Genomic DNA, 22231 nt, shown 5'->3' on the forward strand with positions numbered 1-22231 from the left:
TCCACTCATCGTCCCTGTCACGTACAAGACTTATCGTCATGTATGTGCGTCTCTGCCTATATACTTATATACTTATATATGCCAGTATGCACGTATGCGATTCATCATTTCACATGTCAATCTTTAAAAATATATACGTTCTTAGCGATATGTCACATTATATTGTATATTATATACTTTATTCTCTCAACATAGAAACAATTTTTATAAGAAATATTGAACAAATATAATCAAACAGAATTTATTGAATATATATTACCGTGAAATTGTTATTTACAAATATCATATCTGCGAAAATAAGTATTTTTAACAAATGGTTAATCTTCAACTTCTATACATTATAATCTATTATAACAATTAAGAAATTAAATAATAAATATAAATATAATTTTTTGTTAATATAATTAATCATATTCTTTCTAAAAATATTAATTAACATTTTGATTAAAATTAATTTTGAATTATTAAAACTTTAAAAATATTTCAAAATATTGTATAAATATTATTTTCCAAGAAGAATCTTTCTTGTGGCTCCAAAGTTTTGTCCAGCTTGAGTGGCTCCTTTATTGGTACCAGCTTGAAGACCAATATAACCTTCACCAGCCCTTAATTGTTCTTCTGTGAAATGTCGTTTATTTTCTTCTGCAGGTCTTGGCCCCAGCCATGGACCACGCCATTCTGGATGTTTATATGTCTGAAAATTCATTTATTATTATTATTATTATTTTCTTTTTTATAATATACAAAAAAATATATTCAATAAAGATTATTACTGTGCGGCCGATAGCAAAAATAGTATTGGTCACTTGCGCGATATTTTTCCTTTCCATAAGATCAACTGCTTGGAACAAATCTACATCTGGCACTCCGTATTTTATGCACGCTTTCTGAAATCTAAAATAATAAAATTTAAAATAAATTATAAATTATAAATGTCTAAAATAATATATAATAATGTCATTGAAATTTACTTTTCCAAACAAAAGACATACCTAATTAACAACAAGATAGAATTGAACGACAAATAATTAATCCAAATATGTAATAATAATATGTGTAATAATCATTGAAATCTCTTTAAACTTATAAAAATTATATATTATATAATGATAGTAATTTTCTATTAAACAAGCAGATATATGAAACATCACGGAATTAAATTATTTAATATTATATATATATATATTATTAATATATTGTATATATAATACAAGAATATATATACAATAATGTAAGAATATTTTTAACTTCAATTATATTAATTCATATATTTTATATTAATATTAATACATATAATTAATTATATATAATTTAAAAAATAAAAATGTTAAAATTAATAATATAAAATAAAATATTTTATATTAATATTATATTTTTTATTTTATTAATCATATTTTCATTTTATAAATCATAAATATGAATTTAACAGATATAATACATTATATAAATTACATGCGTGGAACTGCCATTTTGTCGGCTTCGACACAGCTACGTAATATAAGAAACTTGAGGCAGGCCAGTATTAATGAACTCTCCGAGTATAAGGAATGTAGAAACAAAAGAAGCATACATGATGAAGATTCTTAACCTCTATGTTACTCCTGCTTTCCGCATAAAAAGGGAGTAATGCGGAGTGGCCGCGCTGCGCATCGTTCGCCCCACTACTCAGGAAAGCGCTCTTAAACATTGAAACGCGCCAATTGCCGACATGCGCACGCATCATCGTAGTCAGATATAACAAATGTCACGTTTATTGAATTTTACTAAAATCTTGCACAAAGCTTTATTGAAAATATCTTATGCATTTCATTTTTTTTGTTATATTTATTTAAACATAATATTAATTATCTTAAAATTAACTTTTAAATAAAACGAACAAATCTTTTATCAAAGTTTTAATAATAATATTTTAATTTTATAATTAAATTTTTTATAAATAAAAATTATAAATAATAATTAATTAAATGATATAAATTGAAATATAATAAATACAAAAATATTTTTATCAAATTGTATTAATTACATTTTTTTTAATAAATATGAACTCTTTATTACGATAATTTTATAGATCTTTTTATGAAATAACAAATGATATATTTTTTATCTTTGTAGAATAATTGTGTAATGATTCCAACCTCGGACTTTATTAATACTTTTTTATCAGGCTATCAGCTAATACAAGAAAGAATGAGACAACTAAAATTTCGCGCTAAGAGCATCGATTTGAAGTCAATAATCGCATATCGTTTGATCTCTCGATCTGAACGACTACGTGACCAATACTCTCGACTTCGATAGATTGAATCGAGAGTAAAACACTGTCGATCGCATAAACTCGACTGTACAACAGGAAAGCATGATATCAAAGAAAGCTCACTAGTAGTGATGTAAATTAGTGAAAATTAAATCTTATTTTAATATTCAATTTTCATTGCAATCTTAAATATTAATTTCAAATATCAATAATATTTCAAGTATTCATCCATGCAACATAATTCTTATATTTCTTGCAATACATACTGATTAAGATTGTCCATCATCTTATAATCACCACCAGATGTATTGATTTTGGTGATGAGATCTGGCTGCAATTTGTTCATAAGTTTACAGAGCAATACACCATCTCGCAAAGCATCCTCATAAGTCACACCTAAAAGCATATATTCCATTAATTAATATAGAGTATATATATATATATATATTAATATATATATATATATATATATATATATATATATATATATATATATATATATATATATATATATATATTAATATAGAGAATATTATTAATATAGTATTAAGAACATAAAAGAAGATGAATGAAAAAAAAGAATTTCATCTTTGTTCCTTAACCTATTAAATTAAAATGATTGTTTTTTTTCTGTAATCGATATAATTAAGGGAAAAAAGGAAATCTAATAATGAAAAGAATGCCACGAACCACAGTAGCATCAGGATAACAGAAAAATAAATCTCACTTTTCCCGGGACAAAGCGTAACTTTTAAAGTACTACAGCAAATGACATGCGCATTTCGTGTCAGCCATTGATTTTCATTGTTGGCCGGCCAATTATCGGTTCAAATGAATGCCAACAGTCGTTTTTCTTGTTTTATCCTTCCCCTTCTACTACTGCTATCGAGATTGCCGCGAAATAATAACAGAAACTGCGTGCACCAGCACTCGTTTATGGCATCCCATTATGCCAAGAGGCGCGCCAAGGGGGCATGGCATTTTTTACCAGTCGGCCGAAAGATCAGGAAAAACCGCCTCCGTCTTCTGTTCGTTTTTTTTTTTTTGGTCTCCAACCATGTGTCTCGATCAACGCCATCATTGTCTTGCAGTCGTCGTGACTCGTGCGTTGAAGCAATCTCGTCGCCATTCGAAAGACACACTACATCTCAAATTGCCAGGAACCCAGCATCTGACTAGAGCTCATATATCGATGTCAAACATGTATCGTTTATTGTCAAGTTTTCCTACTAATTCGATACGTACGTTTCGATATATCGAATGTATTGACATACTACGCTCTCTGGTGAGCGACTTTATAAATTGTATCGATACGTGAACAATGAAGCGCTGCAGTCGATGAGCGCAACAGTTGGTTCTCCTATATAAATTACTTATATATGTATGAAAGCATTTGTTATTAAAATAAGTGTGTTATTAAAATGTGTTAGATAAAATAATATCTGAAGGAAAATAAAAATAGAAATGCAAATAATGAATGTTTAAATAAAGACTTCAACATTCTAAGATAAAACTTATCGATTATATTTTATATTTTACATATATATATATATATATATATATATATAGATTATATGTCGATTATACACAATAGTAATAATGAATAATATATGCAGCATCTATGAATATGAAAGTTACAGAGTTATTAAGAAAACATAGTGAGCAAGTAATTCTTCTTACATATATATTTTGTATAGAAATAAACACTGAAGCTATATATTATATAGAAATGTAAGAAAAATCACTTTATGAGAAATTATAACATTATACTTACAAGTAAATATTTCTTAACTTTTTTGTTTTGTTATATATTACAATACAAATATGTATATGTTGTTTGCAATAATTAATATCTGTATAATTTATTATATAATTCTTTCAAAAAATTTTTAGGACAAGAATTGATTGTTCAAAGGACTACTATCCTGATCTTATAAGGACAACGTGTCACGTGGTTTTGCAATGGAGGGGATGCCATTGTATGCTTACCCCAAAATCTGTTCGCCTAATATAAAACTGGTCGTGTTCTTGAATTTTCGATTGATAAGTATTCGACAATTGATCAGCATCAATTAATACATATTACTATTCAGTTAATTCTTAATTAATTTTTAATTTTTAAATAATAAGAATAGTAATTTATACATCATATATCATATATTTACATATATATTTATATTTATTATGAATATTGATTATGAATATTGTACAATTATAATAAACAATTATAATATTGTACAATTATATAAACAATAACTTCCATAAACAGAATATATTTAATATTTAAAAAATTTATCTAATTATTTATAACAAGATTATTTTTTAAATCTTATTTACTACCAAAATTTATTAAAGATATGTCATATCATATATGTATATATGATATGATATGTAAAGATATATATATATATATAGTTAAACTAATTTTTTTTAAAAGATAAAATTAATTTTTTATGTTGTAAATGCAATAAAAATATTTCTTTTATAGAAATAATTTATCTTATAAGAAGAAATAATACTATGTATGTTTCAGCTATATATAAAATGAATCAAGCAAACCAGTCGCTTTTCCACAATATCCAGGAAACAGCCCGAGGGTGACAGTATCCAGCATCCACCTCCAGATGAACGCGGGCAAATAGAACACAAACAAGCGTGATATACTGATACATTCCTGGTAATATTGAAACACGATGAGATGTCGTAAACGCAAGAAGATGACAGAAAATCAATTGAACGCCTTCCAGATCTAGACCGACTTTTCTATTATGATTCTTCACCGTTTTCTTTAGTATTTGAGCAAATAGTAATATGATGCTAGCCTGATATTTTTCAGATGTTGTGTGTCTTATTGCTGTCTTTGTTCATATCCGATACTATGTATCAAAAAAATATCGAGTTGCAATAATATGTATTGGTGAATCGGAAACTATTACCATCCCCGATAGTATCCTGTTCCGTTAACACGTCATAGTCGTCATGTCTCGACAGTTTGATATGAAATCGATAAAACATATTAAAATGTATTTTTTGTATATATATATATATATATATATATGTTTTTTTCAGAAATTGTATAAAAATAATATTATTATATTTAAAGAAATAATAATAAATATTGAGTAATATAATTGAAACGATAATAGTTAATTATGAAAAAACATGGGAAGAACGCATATTGTAATATTTAATCTATTTAAACAAATATAGATACATATCTCCTATCTATCTCTTATTAAAAATATAAAAAAAAATTAAAAATAAAACAATTCAAAAAGATGCATAAGATTATTAACTATTAATATAAAAAGAAACGAAATTTTTAGTAGGAATGAATCTATGAATTTCAATAAACACGCTTGTGTCAGTATCGATTTAACGTCAGTTTCATGTCATAAAGACGTCAAACACACCGTTTTCATCAGGACAACATCCCCGGCTTGAATTTACGATTGCCAGCGAGCAACAGGTTTCGCGGGAACAAATCTTCTTACACATAGAAGTCACTTTTTTTTTATTTTTATAATAAATAAAATTCTATCATCAATCTTTTCTCTTATAATACATTATTAAACTATAATAATTAATAAATTAACTCTTTATGATCCTTGATTAAATTCTTACACTTTTAATAATCTCAATAAAAAATAAAAATTAAAAATTATAAAGAGATTTTTTTATATTTAAATAAATTTTTTTTTAATCTAAAATTACAATTTTATACAAATTTATTTTATTCTATATCATAAAATATTCGTGCAAAATTATAAAGTATTAGTTAATGTAAATCATTGATTAATTAAAATCTCTATAGGTAGCTATATTTAAATGAAATACAATCTGAAGCTACTACCTGTTGCTTTTGATCGTAAATCTACCCTCGGGCTGTAATCCTGGTAGGTTAGTCTCAGAATGACGTCATTGACGATCTTCTGACGGACAACTGACATTCGTTGACATTTCTCTTCAATCTTTTAACCGAATAAATTGCAATTTCTTCGAAAGAAAATATTCTTATTTTCTGAACGAACACAACGAAATTTAGACGAATACATGGAAAGCAGCCCTGGTCGGCGGGAAAGCCATAAATTCATCTACTAGCCCTCGTTACTACCCTAGTAACTGCGAGCTTTTATGACATCACGCAACGTTTCGTGACGAGTACTTTGACATATCGATAGCTCCTATTTATAAAAATCACAGACAAGATGTTCAATGTCTGTGCTAGAATTATCTTATAAGAAGAAAAAAAATATACTATGGGTATAAGAATCAATACATTGACGCTTATATGTGGCGAATAAGCCATAAATCCCTCAAACATCTGCTAGTATCCTGGTGTAAGCAAGTTACTTGTACCACTGTGACGAACTGATGACTGACACTTCCCTTTTTCAAATTCTTGGATTTCTTCTTGTTAGTATTTAGAATGTTTTCAATAATGTGAAAATATAAAGTGCTATAATTAAAGAAAGGAAATAATCGAATGATACTGTATTTTTGTTACAAATAATTTTAAAAATTATTTATCTATAACAGAAATTAAATATTGAAAAAAATAAAATATGATTATTATGAAAATTTAAATTAGAATTTACAATAAATGCATAATACTGTAAGTTCTATATATATATATATATGGAATATAATATATGTATATGGAACTTACAGTATATATATATATATATACATACATAATTGCATATATACACATATAAATTTTAAAATATAATATTTAACATATTTGTTTCAAATTTTTTTATAAATTTACTAAATAAATTAAAAATAATAAAAGTTTGATTATTATAAATGATTCTTAAATTTAAATTTGTTTCAGAAAATCGCAAGAAGATCGATACGAGAAATGACACAATGCAATGTTTGACTTGACTATCCAGACTCTCATATGCGATCCTGATACATTGGCGTCCTTACGACGTAACATGATGAACAGATGACGCTAAATCAATATACGTCGTCGGCAAGTGATTGTTAAAAATCGTTTAACGGATCCTTTAGTTCAGTTTTATTTTACTTATTGTCTATGCAATTAATAATAAAAAATCTAATTTCAATTTATATTATCAATTTCGAATCATCATAGAAAGATAACTTTTGATATTGTTTTAATATTTTACAATCTTAATTTCACAATCATTTAACATGATATAATTAAATAATTATTGTATTATATAAAGAAATAATTGATTTGATTTAAAAAAATTTATTTTAAGATATTCAAAGTTTTATACTCAAATAAATCTTCAAAATTATTAAAAAAATTTTAATATTCAAATAATATGTAATTTTTCTCTCGTTTAAATAATATTTCTAAGTATGCAAACTATACAAGGGTCGTGTCCAGCATGCCACACGAGCTTCCAGGAACAGGCTAACATCCACAATTGGAAGACTCGAGAATCTTGAAATACCAATTCGATTGCAGGTCATCGAAGGTCAGCAATACTAGGGATAAATTAGAAGGATGAAAATGTGGGTGGAAGATAAAGGCAACGAACTGAAGCAGTTGTCTAAGTTCAATTTTAAACGAGTCAATAACATCAAAAGCTTCAAATATCCGGCTTGCATCATCGTGTGGAGCTATTTCTTGCTGTGGGTGGAACTTATACTACATAATATTAAGGGATAATTTGTGACATAATACAAAACTTAGTTTTATGATGGAATTTAATTATCTTTTATGCTAATATAATAATTATTTATTTTAGGAATCAAATTTATCAAATAAAAGTTTTAAAAATAAGAATGTAATTTTTTTAATTTTAAAATATTGCAATCTGATATCGTACAAACATAAAAAATATTAAATATTCTATTTATCTTAATTCAAATATTGTTCTTAAACAATTAATCGTTATACGAGTAAAGATATATGGTCATATGTTCAACACGGCATTGCATCGTCGCCTGACGTATTTCTCAAACCAGGGGTACACGTTCGATGTAGGGGTTGTTATTCAGTTCCCGTTCAATAGGGTGACTCGAATGACGTAACAAAGCGCGCGTTTTATTAGGAGAACATCGATAAATGGAGGATGAAATTACCCTTAACAGCTCCTGTCACCAACCACCTTTCGCTCTCCATTCGTGTTCCAATATTAGCTTGTTACGATCAATAATTATTATTTAATATATAAATTTATAAGAATTTATAAGAATATATAAAATCAAGGTTACTATTTTCCTTATAAATTTTTTTTTATTAATCTTTTGTTTCATTTTAGATTGTTCTTAAATATTATTGTTAATTATAAATTTTTGTACTGTACACTTATAAATATATTCATATATTGGAATTATGAAATATATATCATATTCATATATTCCAATAACTGACCTAGTCAACAAGTTTAACCTTTACTACGTCACGCAGTCTGACATTCGTATCCGGATATTATAGGGTTAAAGTTAGCCTTTGTATGCGTTGCACTGATCTTGAACGGGGGTGGTGTTATTGACACGCTTTTCGAACTGCACCACCTCCGGAGAACAGGAGTTCATATATGATAGCATGTGAAGCAAGGGAATGACATTATTGATAAACTTCAATTCATTTTATCTTAAACTTAAAAATAAATGATCAAATATTAAAAAATTAATGATCATACCTGCTGGAAATTTTTCTCCAATTACTTGTTCGATCCATTGTTGAGCTTCGGCTTCTTGGTTCGGTTCTCGCTTGCCAGCAACCTATAATCAAAATGTATTTTAAAAATTATTTTAATATTTTTTTAATGATATTAATAATTTTATGTATTAGTACGCTTAATAGTTTCTTTTATCATGATTTAATGATAATCAATATTTTCATTGTAATGTTAAGTTTAAAAATAGCTTTAAAAATTATAAATTAATTAAATTTTAAATTCATATTCATTTATCTACTACATGCACTCAATTCTCATGTAAAATTTCTTTATAAAACAAACTGCATATCTTTCCCTGTAATGATTTCTGTTTTTGTAACAAACTTATCAGTTTCCGCAGAAACTTTCAAAAATTGCCGTAGCCGATGGTATTTCACATCGTCATGGCGGGGTATTGGTAAAAGTTTTCAACTAGCAATAATCGCACCTCGGTAGAACCTCATTGGTTACGATATCGCCACTGCGCAAAGCTAACGATTCTATCTTCCTCAGCCCTACTAATAACACTGGCGTAATCTTTCGACAGTGAGAATCCTTTCTTCCTCGACGCCATCTCGTAGCAAGATGAGTAACTAACAATGCGAGTGAATGTAGGCACGAAACTACGTATATTTTAAATATAAAATATGAATAAATAAATATAATTTTAATTTCATATATTAAGAAATTATTCAAGATATTTTTTTAATAATGTATTATTATAAATACATATAAATAAATCTAAAATATGATTTTTTCTTGAATTCAATTTTTCAGGTACTATCTATGAACAATATATTTGCAATTAACTGCAAGTCAAGGGATGCGTTAAGTATTTATTGGAAATGCATTGTCATAGGAAAACACGAAAGCAAGAGGTAGCATGTTAAGTACGTGGAAGGACGCTATATAATGGAATCTTACTCCATTCTTTCTCTCCTTTAATCAAATAATATGTAAGTATTACATATTTTTTCTTGTTCCTTTTAATTCCAAATGAAACAAAATAATCCAACAATTTTCAACTAACTTTTTTCATTTTAATATTTCGGAATCAATTAAATAAAGAATCAATCTCGCAAAAAGTGTTAAATTAAAATCATTTTTTTGGCCATAAGAAAAATATTCTAAATAGATACAATTATTAAAGATTTCAGAAATTAATAATCACATTAACACTATTATTAAATAATATTGTTATGTAATTCAATCCCGATATAAAGATCGCAAATATGAATATTCGCTCCAGCCATTTACGCAATTCTGTTGTATTACGATAAATTTGGAAATAGCGTCGATTGATGAAATCTAAACTCGGCGGTGGCCTCACCCTTCGAAGTGGCCAGAATCCAGAAATTACAAGCGTCTTGCTGTTATCGGTGTCTTTCATCTGGCGTTCATCCACGGACCAGTTAAACATCATTCATAGTCAAAAAAAACACCCACTTGTTCGAACTTTTCCACAACTTTGTCATTAATCACAGATTTCTTCCGTTCATGACATCAATAACATCAGCATTTAACAATAAAACAAATATTTAGACAAATATTTAGTCGTTTATTATGAACTTTAACTTCAACTCCAGTTTCAGATTATTCCCTTTCCTATTCTTAAAATTGCATATGTTATTTTTGATACTTAGTCACTTAATATTTCGAGAATTTGGTAATTAATTTTATCGAAACGCTATATATAAAATTACATGGAATTAAAGAACTGTAAAAGCAGAATTATTTGCACAAAAGTTAAGAGGAAAGAAAAAGAAAACGTCTTTGATATGAAATATAAAAATAAGCAATTCAATCTTTCCTCTATACGAAGAAAATTGTGACTCAATTATGATATATAACCAAAAGGTTTTTGAAACTAATTTTATATAACTAAATGATACAAAAAAAAAAAATTAAAATCTGTATTTTCTTCATTTTAAAATCATCATTTCCTGAATCTTCTATTAATTCTAATTAAATGTTGATCATATTTTTTAAATTTATAATATGTATAAATTTATAATATTATAAATATGTTGCATATTTTTTAAATTTTGATATTCTATTATTTAAAAGTCTTTAGAAATAATAAATTGATTACAAAATAATAAGCGAAAAAAAATGAATTTTTTCGATCATTAAAAACATTATATATTCTCGTTTAGTCTAGTAAATAGGGTTTGCAGTGTCAAGATCTGATCGTGGGCGGGAATATGGGAATACCCAGTGGGCAACCGGCCAAAAAACACTCTTTTCTGAATGTCGGTGGAAAAGATGCGACGGAGGGGATATCGGCATATAGCGTCGAGACGCACAGCGTCTGACTTAGTCTCTAGTCAGCGTCATCGTTCAAAACTCGTTCAACGAAAAGCGCACATTATCTCTGTGGCAACATCGGCGGCATTCAACAAAAGGAAAATAAGGAAATATGCCGGTATGTGTTCATTATCCTGTGTACGTTCCACATGAAAATAATGCAATGCGGAATCGCAATATCTTGACGATAATTCGTCAAATAACGATATAATGGGATTATAACAAGAATGAATAATTTTTTTAATTAATTATGTTATTGCCGTTTATTAGGTTTTATTGCCGTTATTTTCACATTTATTTCCTTATTTTAGAGTCCTAATTACAATAGATTTTGGGTTATTTCTGGCGATTTTCCCAAAATTTTGGATTAATTCGATATTCCAAAATTGTAAAGAAAAAAATTAATACATATATGTAGGAAATATAAAGAGTTTGAAAGATATTGTACTTGAAAGATAAAATAAGTGTTTGCAACAATTTGTTTTTAATCCAATCAATGCATAATAAAAACGAAAAAAAAAATAATAAAATTCGAAATTTTCTAATTTGTAATAGCGATCGATTTTGACGCGTATCTCCTTCTTCTCGTTCGGAATATTTATATCCTAAGATAAATAATTTTACGTAATATATATATATATATTCTAACAGTATTTTCAAGCCGTTAATTCAAGAAACTGGAAAAAATTATTATTGCAATAACTTCTTCCAGATTTAAAATTTATAATGAAATTTTTGCTTTATTTTCTAAAAATTTATTGATCAATTTTGATTATTAATTGTATTTCAAACTTCAAATATAATTTATTATTAAATACGTTCGATTAATGAAGCGAATCTTTCGTGCATTTTCAAAAACAATCAATGGATATTTGTTTTGATCAGTAGTCAAAATTACTGGAGTAAAAACTGAAGACTCGAAAATTTAATGAATTTTTGCATCAGATTTTTGAGATAGAAATGAATGAAAACATCACGTCCCTTGAGAATAAAGCTTAAAATACGATCTCGAGAGTGTTCGAAGAAGATTACATTGCTTCGAAAGACTTGATACATTGCAGATATCCCGAACATTTTCTTGCAAGATCATCATTGATCCTTATTTTTCGATCAAATAGAAATAGACTTCTAGTAACACGATGCAATCGTTGAAATATTCAAGACAAACTCACGTGGAAAATCGTAATGTATTGGAGCTTATTTTTGCTATAAATACTGATTTATCGTAAATAGATAGATGCCAGATTTTATTTACGTCAATTCGTTGGCATTATAGATCGATGCAAAAGATGTTGATAAATTGCTTAGATTTATCAGAGAAAAATGTTCATATCCATGTTCCCTTCTCGATAATCTCTAACTATGAAAAAGAGATCATTATATGAGAAAACATTGTGAAATATAATTATCGATTAAAAGGTATTTCGATATTTTTAAGTTTCTTTTACATCGTACGATCATTTTAAAAGACAGAAAATATTATAAAAAAAATCGTAAAAACGAAACAATTGTCAGAATGCCAGAAATATAGATAATTTCGTCTTACCAAACAATTTTACCAGAAATTAGTAAAATTGGAGATTCACACGGCACAGAAACAGGTGGCCGAACATTGTTGCTTCTTGCCAGTTTTAATAAAAGCCAATAAATCGGTCGGCGTATTTTATTTTCGATGTTTGCTTAATACCCGCGGTAACGTAATATCCTCGCGATCTATTTCTGTCTCTGACATTTTTAAATTGCCCGGCAACACTTCGCTGGATCATCCCTGACTCCTAAATCGATATCTGTGCCACAATATCCGCCATACGATTCTATTTTAAGAGGATACAATTGACAAAAATAAAACTTCCGGTTTCTAGGCACGTAACAAGGAACAAGAGAATGAGATTTTAACATGGATCGAAACCGTCTTAGGAGAAAAACTTCCACCTGGAAATTACGAAGATATACTCAAAAATGGAGTGATTCTGTGCAAGCTTATTAATAAATTGGCGCCTGGTTCGGTAAAAAAGATTCAGACCAAAGGAACTAATTTCCAACTTATGGAAAATGTTCAGAGGTATATACTTATAATAATTCAAATTATATTTCAATTTAAATTTACATCTTTTCATTAATAATTTGCAATTAATAAATATTATCGTTATTTTTGGTTAGATTCCAAGCAGCCATTAAAGAATATGGCGTTCCGCAAGAGGAAATTTTCCAAACAGCTGATCTTTTTGAAAAGCGCAATATTCCACAGGTTACATTGTGTCTTTATGCTTTGGGCAGGATAGTAAGTATCGTAAAATTAATTTAATTTTGAAATTTCAGAGAAGAATAAATAAAAGATTCAATGATTTTTTTCTCTATAGACACAAAAGCATCCTGAATATACAGGTCCACGTCTAGGACCAAAAATGGCCGAAGAAAACAAACGATTATTCTCAGAAGATCAGCTTCGAGCAAGCGAGGGCCATCTCAATTTACAAATGGGATACAACAAAGGAGCTAGTCAAGCTGGTCATGGTGGATTTGGCAATACTCGACACATGTAAATTTTCTAAAATGCGTAAAAAATACATTATAAACTTATAAAAACACAAAAATCTATATAAACATTTACATAGATATAAATATTCTTCCATCTACTTCTTCTATCTACTTATCGATCTTAAAATGTATATGGTTGAAAAATGCAATTAGCAATCAATTTTAAATATTTAGTCACTAATCTATAGCTGATCTGAAAAAAATTCAACTAAATCGGTATTTTATTTTCTCGTCGAATAAAAATCTTATCTTCTAGATATTACAACAGTGTAATCTATAATCTCAATATACGTATAATATTACGATGTTATATGTTATACGTTATATGTTATACGAAATTTCATTATTATGTATTCAATATACATAAATGTGAAATGTGTTGATAAACTATAATTAAAAAAAGCAGACACTTAATACACGTTACATTATAATTACATATATAGATAAATTAAATATACAACATTAAACGTATACATATTATACGTATATACAACACGATATAGGTATGCAATACATTGAATATTAATTTATCTTTCATGAATATTTATTGAAAAAAATAAGAAATATGATAAAATTCTAAATAAATTATGTTTATATCATGTGAAATATAAATTAAATTTATAAATAGCAATTATATATAATTTCACAATTATTTTATATATAAAATTTTATATAAATTCTTATATTGAAGATTATTTTATCAATCTGAATAAATAGTGTAATATCTTTTCTAAGATTGTTATTACTCTCACATAATTTGCTAATACTATGTAAATAATAATTGTACAAAATAAAAAAGCAACACTGCTATTTTATATTATTACATCATTCAAATTCATAATCACTATACATAATAACTATACATCATAATTATAATTGATAATATGAACATGATACTGAAATATTTAAACATTTAAATTTTTAATTTCATTTATATTATAATCTTAGAAAAAAGAAAGTTAAAAAAATTGTGATTTTTTCTTATTAGTAAAGTAGAGTAAAGTGTTAAATTTTTGGCAAACATTCACATAACTAATATAAATATAATGACTGTTTCTAAAATATCATAAATCATATTAAATAACAAAAAAGTAATATATTATTTTGTTCTGAATTTTTAATCATTATTTAATTTCAGGAGAAATCATTTTAGTGTTTTATTTGTTCCTTTCTTCTCTTAGTTTCAAAAGATTTAAATATGCTTTTAAAGAATAAATAGAAAAGTTAATTTAAGCATATCAATTATTAAAATATTTATGATTTGTTTGTAAATATACATTGCACCATTCATTATCATGACATAAATTTTTTAATCTCTTTTCTCTTTTTTCGACATCATTATATTATAGAATTTAATTCAAACTTTTATTTAGTTTGGCATGTCTTAACCCCTTTCAGTTATTTTTGGATACTCGTAGTATACCAGATACGCGTATGAATTCGACTGACGGTGAATTTGCGTTATGATATCGTTAACATATCAAGTATTTATATTTCACAACACTTGATAATTTATCAAAATATGTAATTAAATTTTATATTATATTATATTATATTATATTATATTATATTATATTGTAATATTATTAAAAGATTGTAAAATTTTGTAAAACTACAGAAAAATGGAATGGATTTTATAATTATAATTAGTTTAAAAGTATAAATATAAATCAAGATTATTTATCAAATATAATATGAATAATTAATATATCAAATGATTCATTGTTTACAGATTTTCTAGAATTAAAAACATTGACGAAAATACTTTGATTTGAATATTGAATCAAATATTTGAAAAAAAAACAATCTTTCAATATATTAAAGAACTTTTTAATATTATTATATACTTTGTAAAACAATTTTTTTAATAATTAGGTATTTTTCACGTATATTATTATTTCAAAATGCGGTTTAAAAAAAAAAGACGACAAAAAATTTCAATAAATATAATATACTTTGAATTGCAATATATAAAATGCGTGATTTTATAAATTAATTAATTTTTAAATTATAAATATGTGGATAAAGCAAAAAAAAAATATTTTTTCATATTTATCTATTCAACTTAAAATCATAATTAATTTATATTTCTGATATAATTTCATTTATCATAGAAAATTATTATATATTTATTATATATTTTATTATAAATTTATCATGAATCAATAATTGAATGTAATTTAAAGATTATATATATATAATTAATATCAATTAATATAAATAATTTCACTTTATTTTTATTTTTATTGCCTAAAAATTAATTAAATATGCTCCAATTATATAAAATTATATATGAAATTCTTTTTCATACAACTTACTTGCCAGAGTGGACGTCCAGGCATGATGAATACTGTTTGCAAGTGCTTTTGTAATGCCAAAACGATGGAAACGTTAGTAGAGCTTAAGCAACTCAAGCTCAAAAAGTGTACGCTTCGGCCACCGTGCTGCGTATATATGCATGATAGGTATGTATTCGTGTTAGTGAATGTGGAGACGCTTCTATATATGGATCACTTACTCACCACCTACCTTGATACTCATCACACATGAATATCTAAATATGATATTTTTTGGAAAATATGTTTCAAGAATCACATAAACATTATTTTTCATTGATTAAAAATAATTTAACACATTTTTATAATTTCTTTCAAAATGTATTTTTTTACATATTCCTTTTTGAAAATTTTTTTTTTATAATTCTATTTCGATACAAATATATAAAATTAAATAAATAATAAGAAACATAATAATAACTTGATATTCCATGTAAAATATAATTTTATTTTATAAATATTAGTCATATTTCCACATAGTATCTACATAAAAATCACATATAACAACGGTAGCGTGGCCGAGCGGTCTAAGGCGCTGGTTTAAGGCACCAGTCTCTTCGGAGGCGTGGGTTCGAATCCCACCGCTGCCATATTTTATTTTGTCTTATTTTTCAATAATTTTATATAGATTATTATAGAAATTACATTTTTTCAATCTTTGCAAATCTACAGTTAATGAAAAATGACGATGAAGGAATTTTCTTAAAGATGCAATGAGTTGCGCCGGCACGCGGCATCATGATTCACACCTATTAGGAGACTAAATTATAAAAAGAGCTTTTCTATTTCTTTACCATGAATAACAATACTTGCTAACAACGCTTTCTTTTATAAACTATATATTAACATGTTAATGAAATGGCTGTATATGTTTATCATACACATCATATACTTTAAATAAATATTTAATTTACATATACTTTTTATATGTATTAACGAGTATTTATATTACAGAACAGAACTATGATTCAATACATTTTTTTATCTTATGATTTAATAATTTTCGTTCATATATAAACGAAAATAAAATAGTACTTACGTGTTAAATTTTTAGCAAATATAATTATAAATTAAAGAAAATTAATTATCTTTGAATGTTAATGTCTTGTAAGTACTTATTTCATTATTACTGAATAATAATTCAAAATATAAAAAAAGTTAAAATAAATAGTATACGTATAAATTAAATATAATGAGAAGTAAAAGATTTTCTTTATGATTAAAATTATATATTATGTCGATTCTATGATTTTCTATTTTACCGATCCAACAATTGGGACGTGGTAAGCTTCTAAATAATATGTTAGCCTAATAGATGTTTCATTCTGAAGATGCCACCACGAGCCACACCCTATGGATATACAAGATATTTCCATCAAATATCACTCGCAATTTTTTAGGAAATATAATTTAAAAATTGCATAAATTCTAAAAATGATAGTCTTTATATATTTTAGAACATTTATATATTGCATACATTACTTATTAAGTTATTATTACAATTAGTTATTATTAAACAATTATTATTTAAAAATATTAAATATTTAATATTTATTAAATATTAAAATTATATTATTAAAATATATGGTAAAATATATGTTGTAAGTTTTTCATAAAATATATAAATATATAAAAGTATTTGTGATGTACAAAAAAATCAACATTTATTTAATTCTTATTATTATTTATTTAATTCCTATTTATATTAAAATTAATCAAAAGTCAATTAAAATTAATAAAATAATTATCGATTCTAATTACATAAAAAACATATTAAATTTTTCAAAAATATGAATATGAAACAAAAATCTGATTTTTCTATTTATCTGAACAGAAAGAACTATTTATAGAAATATAAGAGCCTAAGAGCACAAGAGCCTTAAATTTCTATATAATGTAGATTATTGATTTATATATATTTTATATTTAGATTTTATATCTACATTTAAATAAATACAACAAAAAAGACTCCGTGGCGCAACGGTAGCGCGTCTGACTCCAGATCAGAAGGTTGCGTGTTCAAATCACGTCGGGGTCAAATAACATTTGTGCATGTTCTTTTTATTTCAATTTGTATTAAATATTATATATTTCAGTTAAATTTTTTTTAAATTATTTTAAATTCAGTTAAATTATTTTTCTTTCAATTTTTCTTATTTTAAGAAAATATATGCAGATTTCAGTATGCATTAAAATCTTTATTAAAGAAATTATAATAAAAAAATATTAAATTTTTAAATTACAATAAAGTATTTACTAGAAATTAATCTAGTTATATTTTTTTGAAATTATTTCGAAATTATAAGAATTATAAAAACTATGTATATAACATAGAAATACAAATGTGATGCATGCTCACATCCCGCACACAAGACACAAAATATTAGGATAACATAAATGAACTACTTTTCTCCTTTCTCGTAGTTGAGCGACATTCGCGCGGGCTGTCTCATTTATCCCCTTCTTAGATTAGGTTAACATGTTAGTCGAGGAAGCTATATTAGTGTAACTTACATATATTTTCTTTTTTTTATATATAAATATACTTCATTATTCCCCAAAATCAATTATTTTCATAATAATATTTAATAAATGATTGGTATGAAATATTTGTAAAAAAGCAATTTATTATAAATTATACATATAAAAATAAAATATTTTTCAAGCTTAATAATTAAAATGATTAAAATAGATTATAGATATAAATATATCTGTTTTACAGATAAAAATTGTCATATCAATATATATATATATATATTTTATTTTTATATTAAAATGGTAATAAAAATATTTTCATATTTTAAAAATATAAATATTATCATTTTCATATGCAGGGAACGAAATAATCTGTTAACGAAATAATCTGTTAACGAAATAATAGTTAAAAATAACTATTAATATTATTATATAACAAATAATTGTTACAAAGAACGAAAATTTCTATGTATATTAATTTCACCTTATATCGGTCGTCATATCAGTCTTATGATTATTTTTTTTTATTTTTAATTTCTGATTTCTAATTTCTAATTTATTTTTAATCCTTATAAAATTATATCGAAAACTGTATATAAGTATTATTAATTATTAACTTAAGAATGTGTAAATTATTATATTTATTATTATCATAAATATTGAAATTGTATGAAATTTATAATATTGCATGTATTAAAATTTATAATAAAAATTTATAATAAAAATTGATAAATTAAATTATTACAATAAAAAAAATATTTTTCTTAAATTAACAATATATAATAGTTGCATAATTCTTCAATAGCGATCACTATTTACATTATTACATTATTTACATTATTATTATTATATATTATATTATATATTATATTAAGAAAAGGGAATTAATACTTGAGTATCATATTAAAAATAATTTAAATATATATATGTAATTATATATAAAAATGTATAAAAATACACGTTTATATATTATAATCCTCCAATGAATTTTTAGTTAGCAGATAGAATGGACATAATCAACAATTTAACCGACCTATAAGTAGGAACGCAGGAATTATTGCAGGGTATTAAAACGATAGATAAAACTTCCACGTTCGTTATGTTAGCCGCTGATTGGAAAGACACAATTTTGAGGAAGAGCCGCATGGCCTTTAAACACCTTTGTGATATAGCAATTCTTCACACAATTTCTTTTCATTATTTATTAATTTGTTAATCCAATATGATAAAAAATTTAGATAAATTAATGATTTCAATATATCTCTAGTGATTTACTATTACTATTTTAAAATTTTACTTAATAATATATAGTATCAGCAATTTAACCTTATTTGTATAGTGTATAATAAAATCATGACACAATAATATTGTTTTTCCCCAAAATTGGAATTAATAATGTTTCTTGTTTATATATATACACACACACATACACACACATACACATACACACACATAATTACAATTCTTCATAAAATATTTCTTCATTATTTTACAATCACAATATTCAATGATATTTCTACACTTCTTACAAATGCAAATCTTATTAAACTTTCCCCTAAAATTAATGATTCGGAGTAATGGTGGGAATTTGTTTTCTACATAGCTAAAGCTTGCAATAACAAGTAGTATATAGAAACATATGTATATACATATACATTTCTACATTTATACTAACGCTTCTATCGTTATGAAATTACTATTAGCTACATGCGTCCCTGTTGAAAAAATTCCTCACGGGCGAAAGTCAAGGTATGATGGAATATTGTAACAGCATATTGGTTAGAAATGTTCCATGACTGCATGATATCCTGATACTAGGAGGGGCTTTGTGAGACAACCCGCGCGAAACTCTTTCCAACGTAGGGAGAAATGTAGCTTCCTAAGTCAATATGTTTTTCGGATAATTCGGGACTTGCATACGGGATGTGAGCACGCATTACGTGGGTTTTATTGAACACATCAGAACCATCAAAATCTCTCTTTCTCTAAACATTTTCTAAATATTATAAAAAAAGAAAAATATTATGAAAAGAAAAAAGAAAAATTTTATATAATTCTTTAAATTCATGATATAATTATTAATAATCTTTAAATCTATATATATATAAAACAGAAAAAATAATACATTTTAGTATTGTATATTTCATTCATATAATTATATAAATTACATTAATTTTATATTAATATATTATAATTAAATTATTATATTGAATGATTCTTAATATAAATTGAATTATCAAAAAAATAGATACATATTGTGCATATATATTTGTATATATGTGTATATGTTGCGTTTATATACAATATGCATACATATATAAAAATATAATATCTTAAAACTTTTTTTGTATGATTATTGTATTTATATACTATTAAATTATATAATACATTAACAAATGTTTTATGTTCATTATCGAATTATCGAATATATCACATATTATTATTTAATATAATAAAAAAAAAATTAAAAAATTCAAATTATATTCTTATTATATTTAAAATGATAAAATTATTTAAAAAAAAAAGATACAATTGAAGAAAAAAGAAATGTTATAATGTTTCTCATCTTGTATATTACTAATATTTTATTAATTCAATATTATTGTTTAAATATATTTTTATGATTTACTGTTAATAGAGGATAAATAAATCGATGTTTTAAAGACTCCGTGGCGCAACGGTAGCGCGTCTGACTCCAGATCAGAAGGTTGCGTGTTCAAATCACGTCGGGGTCAAAGATACCTTTTTTTTATTTCTATTAATAAATTATTAAATTAATAATTTATTTATAAAATAAAATGAATATGAATTGAATTTTCTTATATCAAAATTACATATTTTTAAAGCTAATATTACTTTTATATGTATGTATATATATATATATATATATATATATATAATAATAATATATATATATATATATTAAAAATATTTTTACTTTAATTTATATATAACATTAAGTAAATAAACAAATATAGAATTTTATATTAATAGTTAATTTTTAATTTCGTAATTTTAACATGTTTATTTAACATATGACTACCATATGACTCGTTTTCAGAAAGATCTAGAACAAAAATGAGATATCTGTCCATATGGAAGATATCAAAACACAAAAAATGTTTAAATATATAAATAAGTATATAATAACACAATATAATATAATATAATTGTAATCATATTTTATAAATTAATTTTAAATTATAATTTTTATATACCAAATTTGAAAATTAAATTTATATTTTTATAACAAATAAGAATCGAAGCAGTCGTGGCCGAGTGGTTAAGGCGTCTGACTAGAAATCAGATTCCCTCTGGGAGCGTAGGTTCGAGTCCTACCGACTGCGTTGTTAATATATTTTTTATATATTGTTTATAAAATGAAATATAAAACAATAAACAATTAAAATATATTTGTAAATTTTATTTTTAACTTAGGATCTTAATATTATTTTATTATATTTTTATTCGTTTATTATATATTTATATCTAAAAAATTATTAAAGAATAATTTAAAAATTATATGAAAAATATTTAATTATAATAATAAGTATATAATATTCTTAGTATTATTATGTTTAATAACAATGTATCATATACGGCGCCGTGGCTTAGCTGGTTAAAGCGCCTGTCTAGTAAACAGGAGATCGGGGGTTCGAATCCCCCCGGGGCCT

The 22231-nt window shown here is 25.1% G+C and overlaps 2 protein-coding genes and 6 non-coding genes across 8 annotated transcripts; 6 read left to right on the forward strand and 2 right to left on the reverse strand.

The window, feature by feature from the left end:
* Positions 1-225: 225 nt before the first annotated feature.
* LOC107996346 (muscle-specific protein 20) lies at positions 226-16264 on the reverse strand. Its single transcript, XM_062085761.1, has 5 exons — positions 16065-16264; positions 8884-8965; positions 2521-2650; positions 774-894; positions 226-694 (listed from the first exon to the last, which is right to left on the reverse strand). Exons 1-5 carry the CDS (start codon positions 16086-16088, stop codon positions 503-505), a joined length of 549 nt encoding a protein of 182 aa, XP_061941745.1. The 5' UTR covers positions 16089-16264; the 3' UTR covers positions 226-502.
* On the reverse strand, positions 9254-9394 carry LOC114577335 (U4 spliceosomal RNA). The gene has a single exon (XR_003697331.1). It is a non-coding gene; the product is annotated as a U4 spliceosomal RNA (small nuclear RNA).
* On the forward strand, positions 9756-14569 carry LOC107996344 (myophilin). Its single transcript, XM_017054346.3, has 5 exons — positions 9756-9857; positions 11058-11326; positions 13071-13270; positions 13369-13489; positions 13569-14569. The coding sequence occupies exons 2-5, from the start codon at positions 11321-11323 to the stop codon at positions 13749-13751; spliced, it is 510 nt and encodes a 169-aa protein (XP_016909835.2). The 5' UTR covers positions 9756-9857; positions 11058-11320; the 3' UTR covers positions 13752-14569.
* Positions 16265-16590: 326 nt separating the features above from the next.
* Positions 16591-16672, forward strand: Trnal-aag (transfer RNA leucine (anticodon AAG)). The gene has a single exon. It is a non-coding gene; the product is annotated as a tRNA-Leu (tRNA).
* A 1376-nt stretch (positions 16673-18048) lies between these two features.
* On the forward strand, positions 18049-18120 carry Trnaw-cca (transfer RNA tryptophan (anticodon CCA)). The gene has a single exon. It is a non-coding gene; the product is annotated as a tRNA-Trp (tRNA).
* A 3100-nt stretch (positions 18121-21220) lies between these two features.
* Trnaw-cca (transfer RNA tryptophan (anticodon CCA)) lies at positions 21221-21292 on the forward strand. Its single transcript has one exon. It is a non-coding gene; the product is annotated as a tRNA-Trp (tRNA).
* A 530-nt stretch (positions 21293-21822) lies between these two features.
* Positions 21823-21904, forward strand: Trnas-aga (transfer RNA serine (anticodon AGA)). Its single transcript has one exon. It is a non-coding gene; the product is annotated as a tRNA-Ser (tRNA).
* Positions 21905-22157: 253 nt separating this feature from the next.
* Positions 22158-22231, forward strand: Trnat-agu (transfer RNA threonine (anticodon AGU)). Its single transcript has one exon. It is a non-coding gene; the product is annotated as a tRNA-Thr (tRNA).

Source organism: Apis cerana, linkage group LG15, assembly GCF_029169275.1.
Source record: "Apis cerana isolate GH-2021 linkage group LG15, AcerK_1.0, whole genome shotgun sequence".
Lineage (NCBI taxonomy): Eukaryota > Metazoa > Arthropoda > Insecta > Hymenoptera > Apidae > Apis > Apis cerana.

Coding starts and splice junctions, on each gene's coding strand:
- LOC107996344 (XM_017054346.3), top strand. Junction 13,271..13,368: donor CTTATGGAAAATGTTCAGAG/GTATATACTTAT, acceptor ATTTTTGGTTAG/ATTCCAAGCAGCCATTAAAG. Junction 13,490..13,568: donor TTTATGCTTTGGGCAGGATA/GTAAGTATCGTA, acceptor TTTTCTCTATAG/ACACAAAAGCATCCTGAATA.
- LOC107996346 (XM_062085761.1), bottom strand. CDS start 16,088: ATGCCTGGACGTCCACTCTGGCAA. Junction 8,966..16,064: donor CTGGACGTCCACTCTGGCAA/GTAAGTTGTATG, acceptor TTTTGATTATAG/GTTGCTGGCAAGCGAGAACC. Junction 695..773: donor TTTTTGCTATCGGCCGCACA/GTAATAATCTTT, acceptor ATGAATTTTCAG/ACATATAAACATCCAGAATG.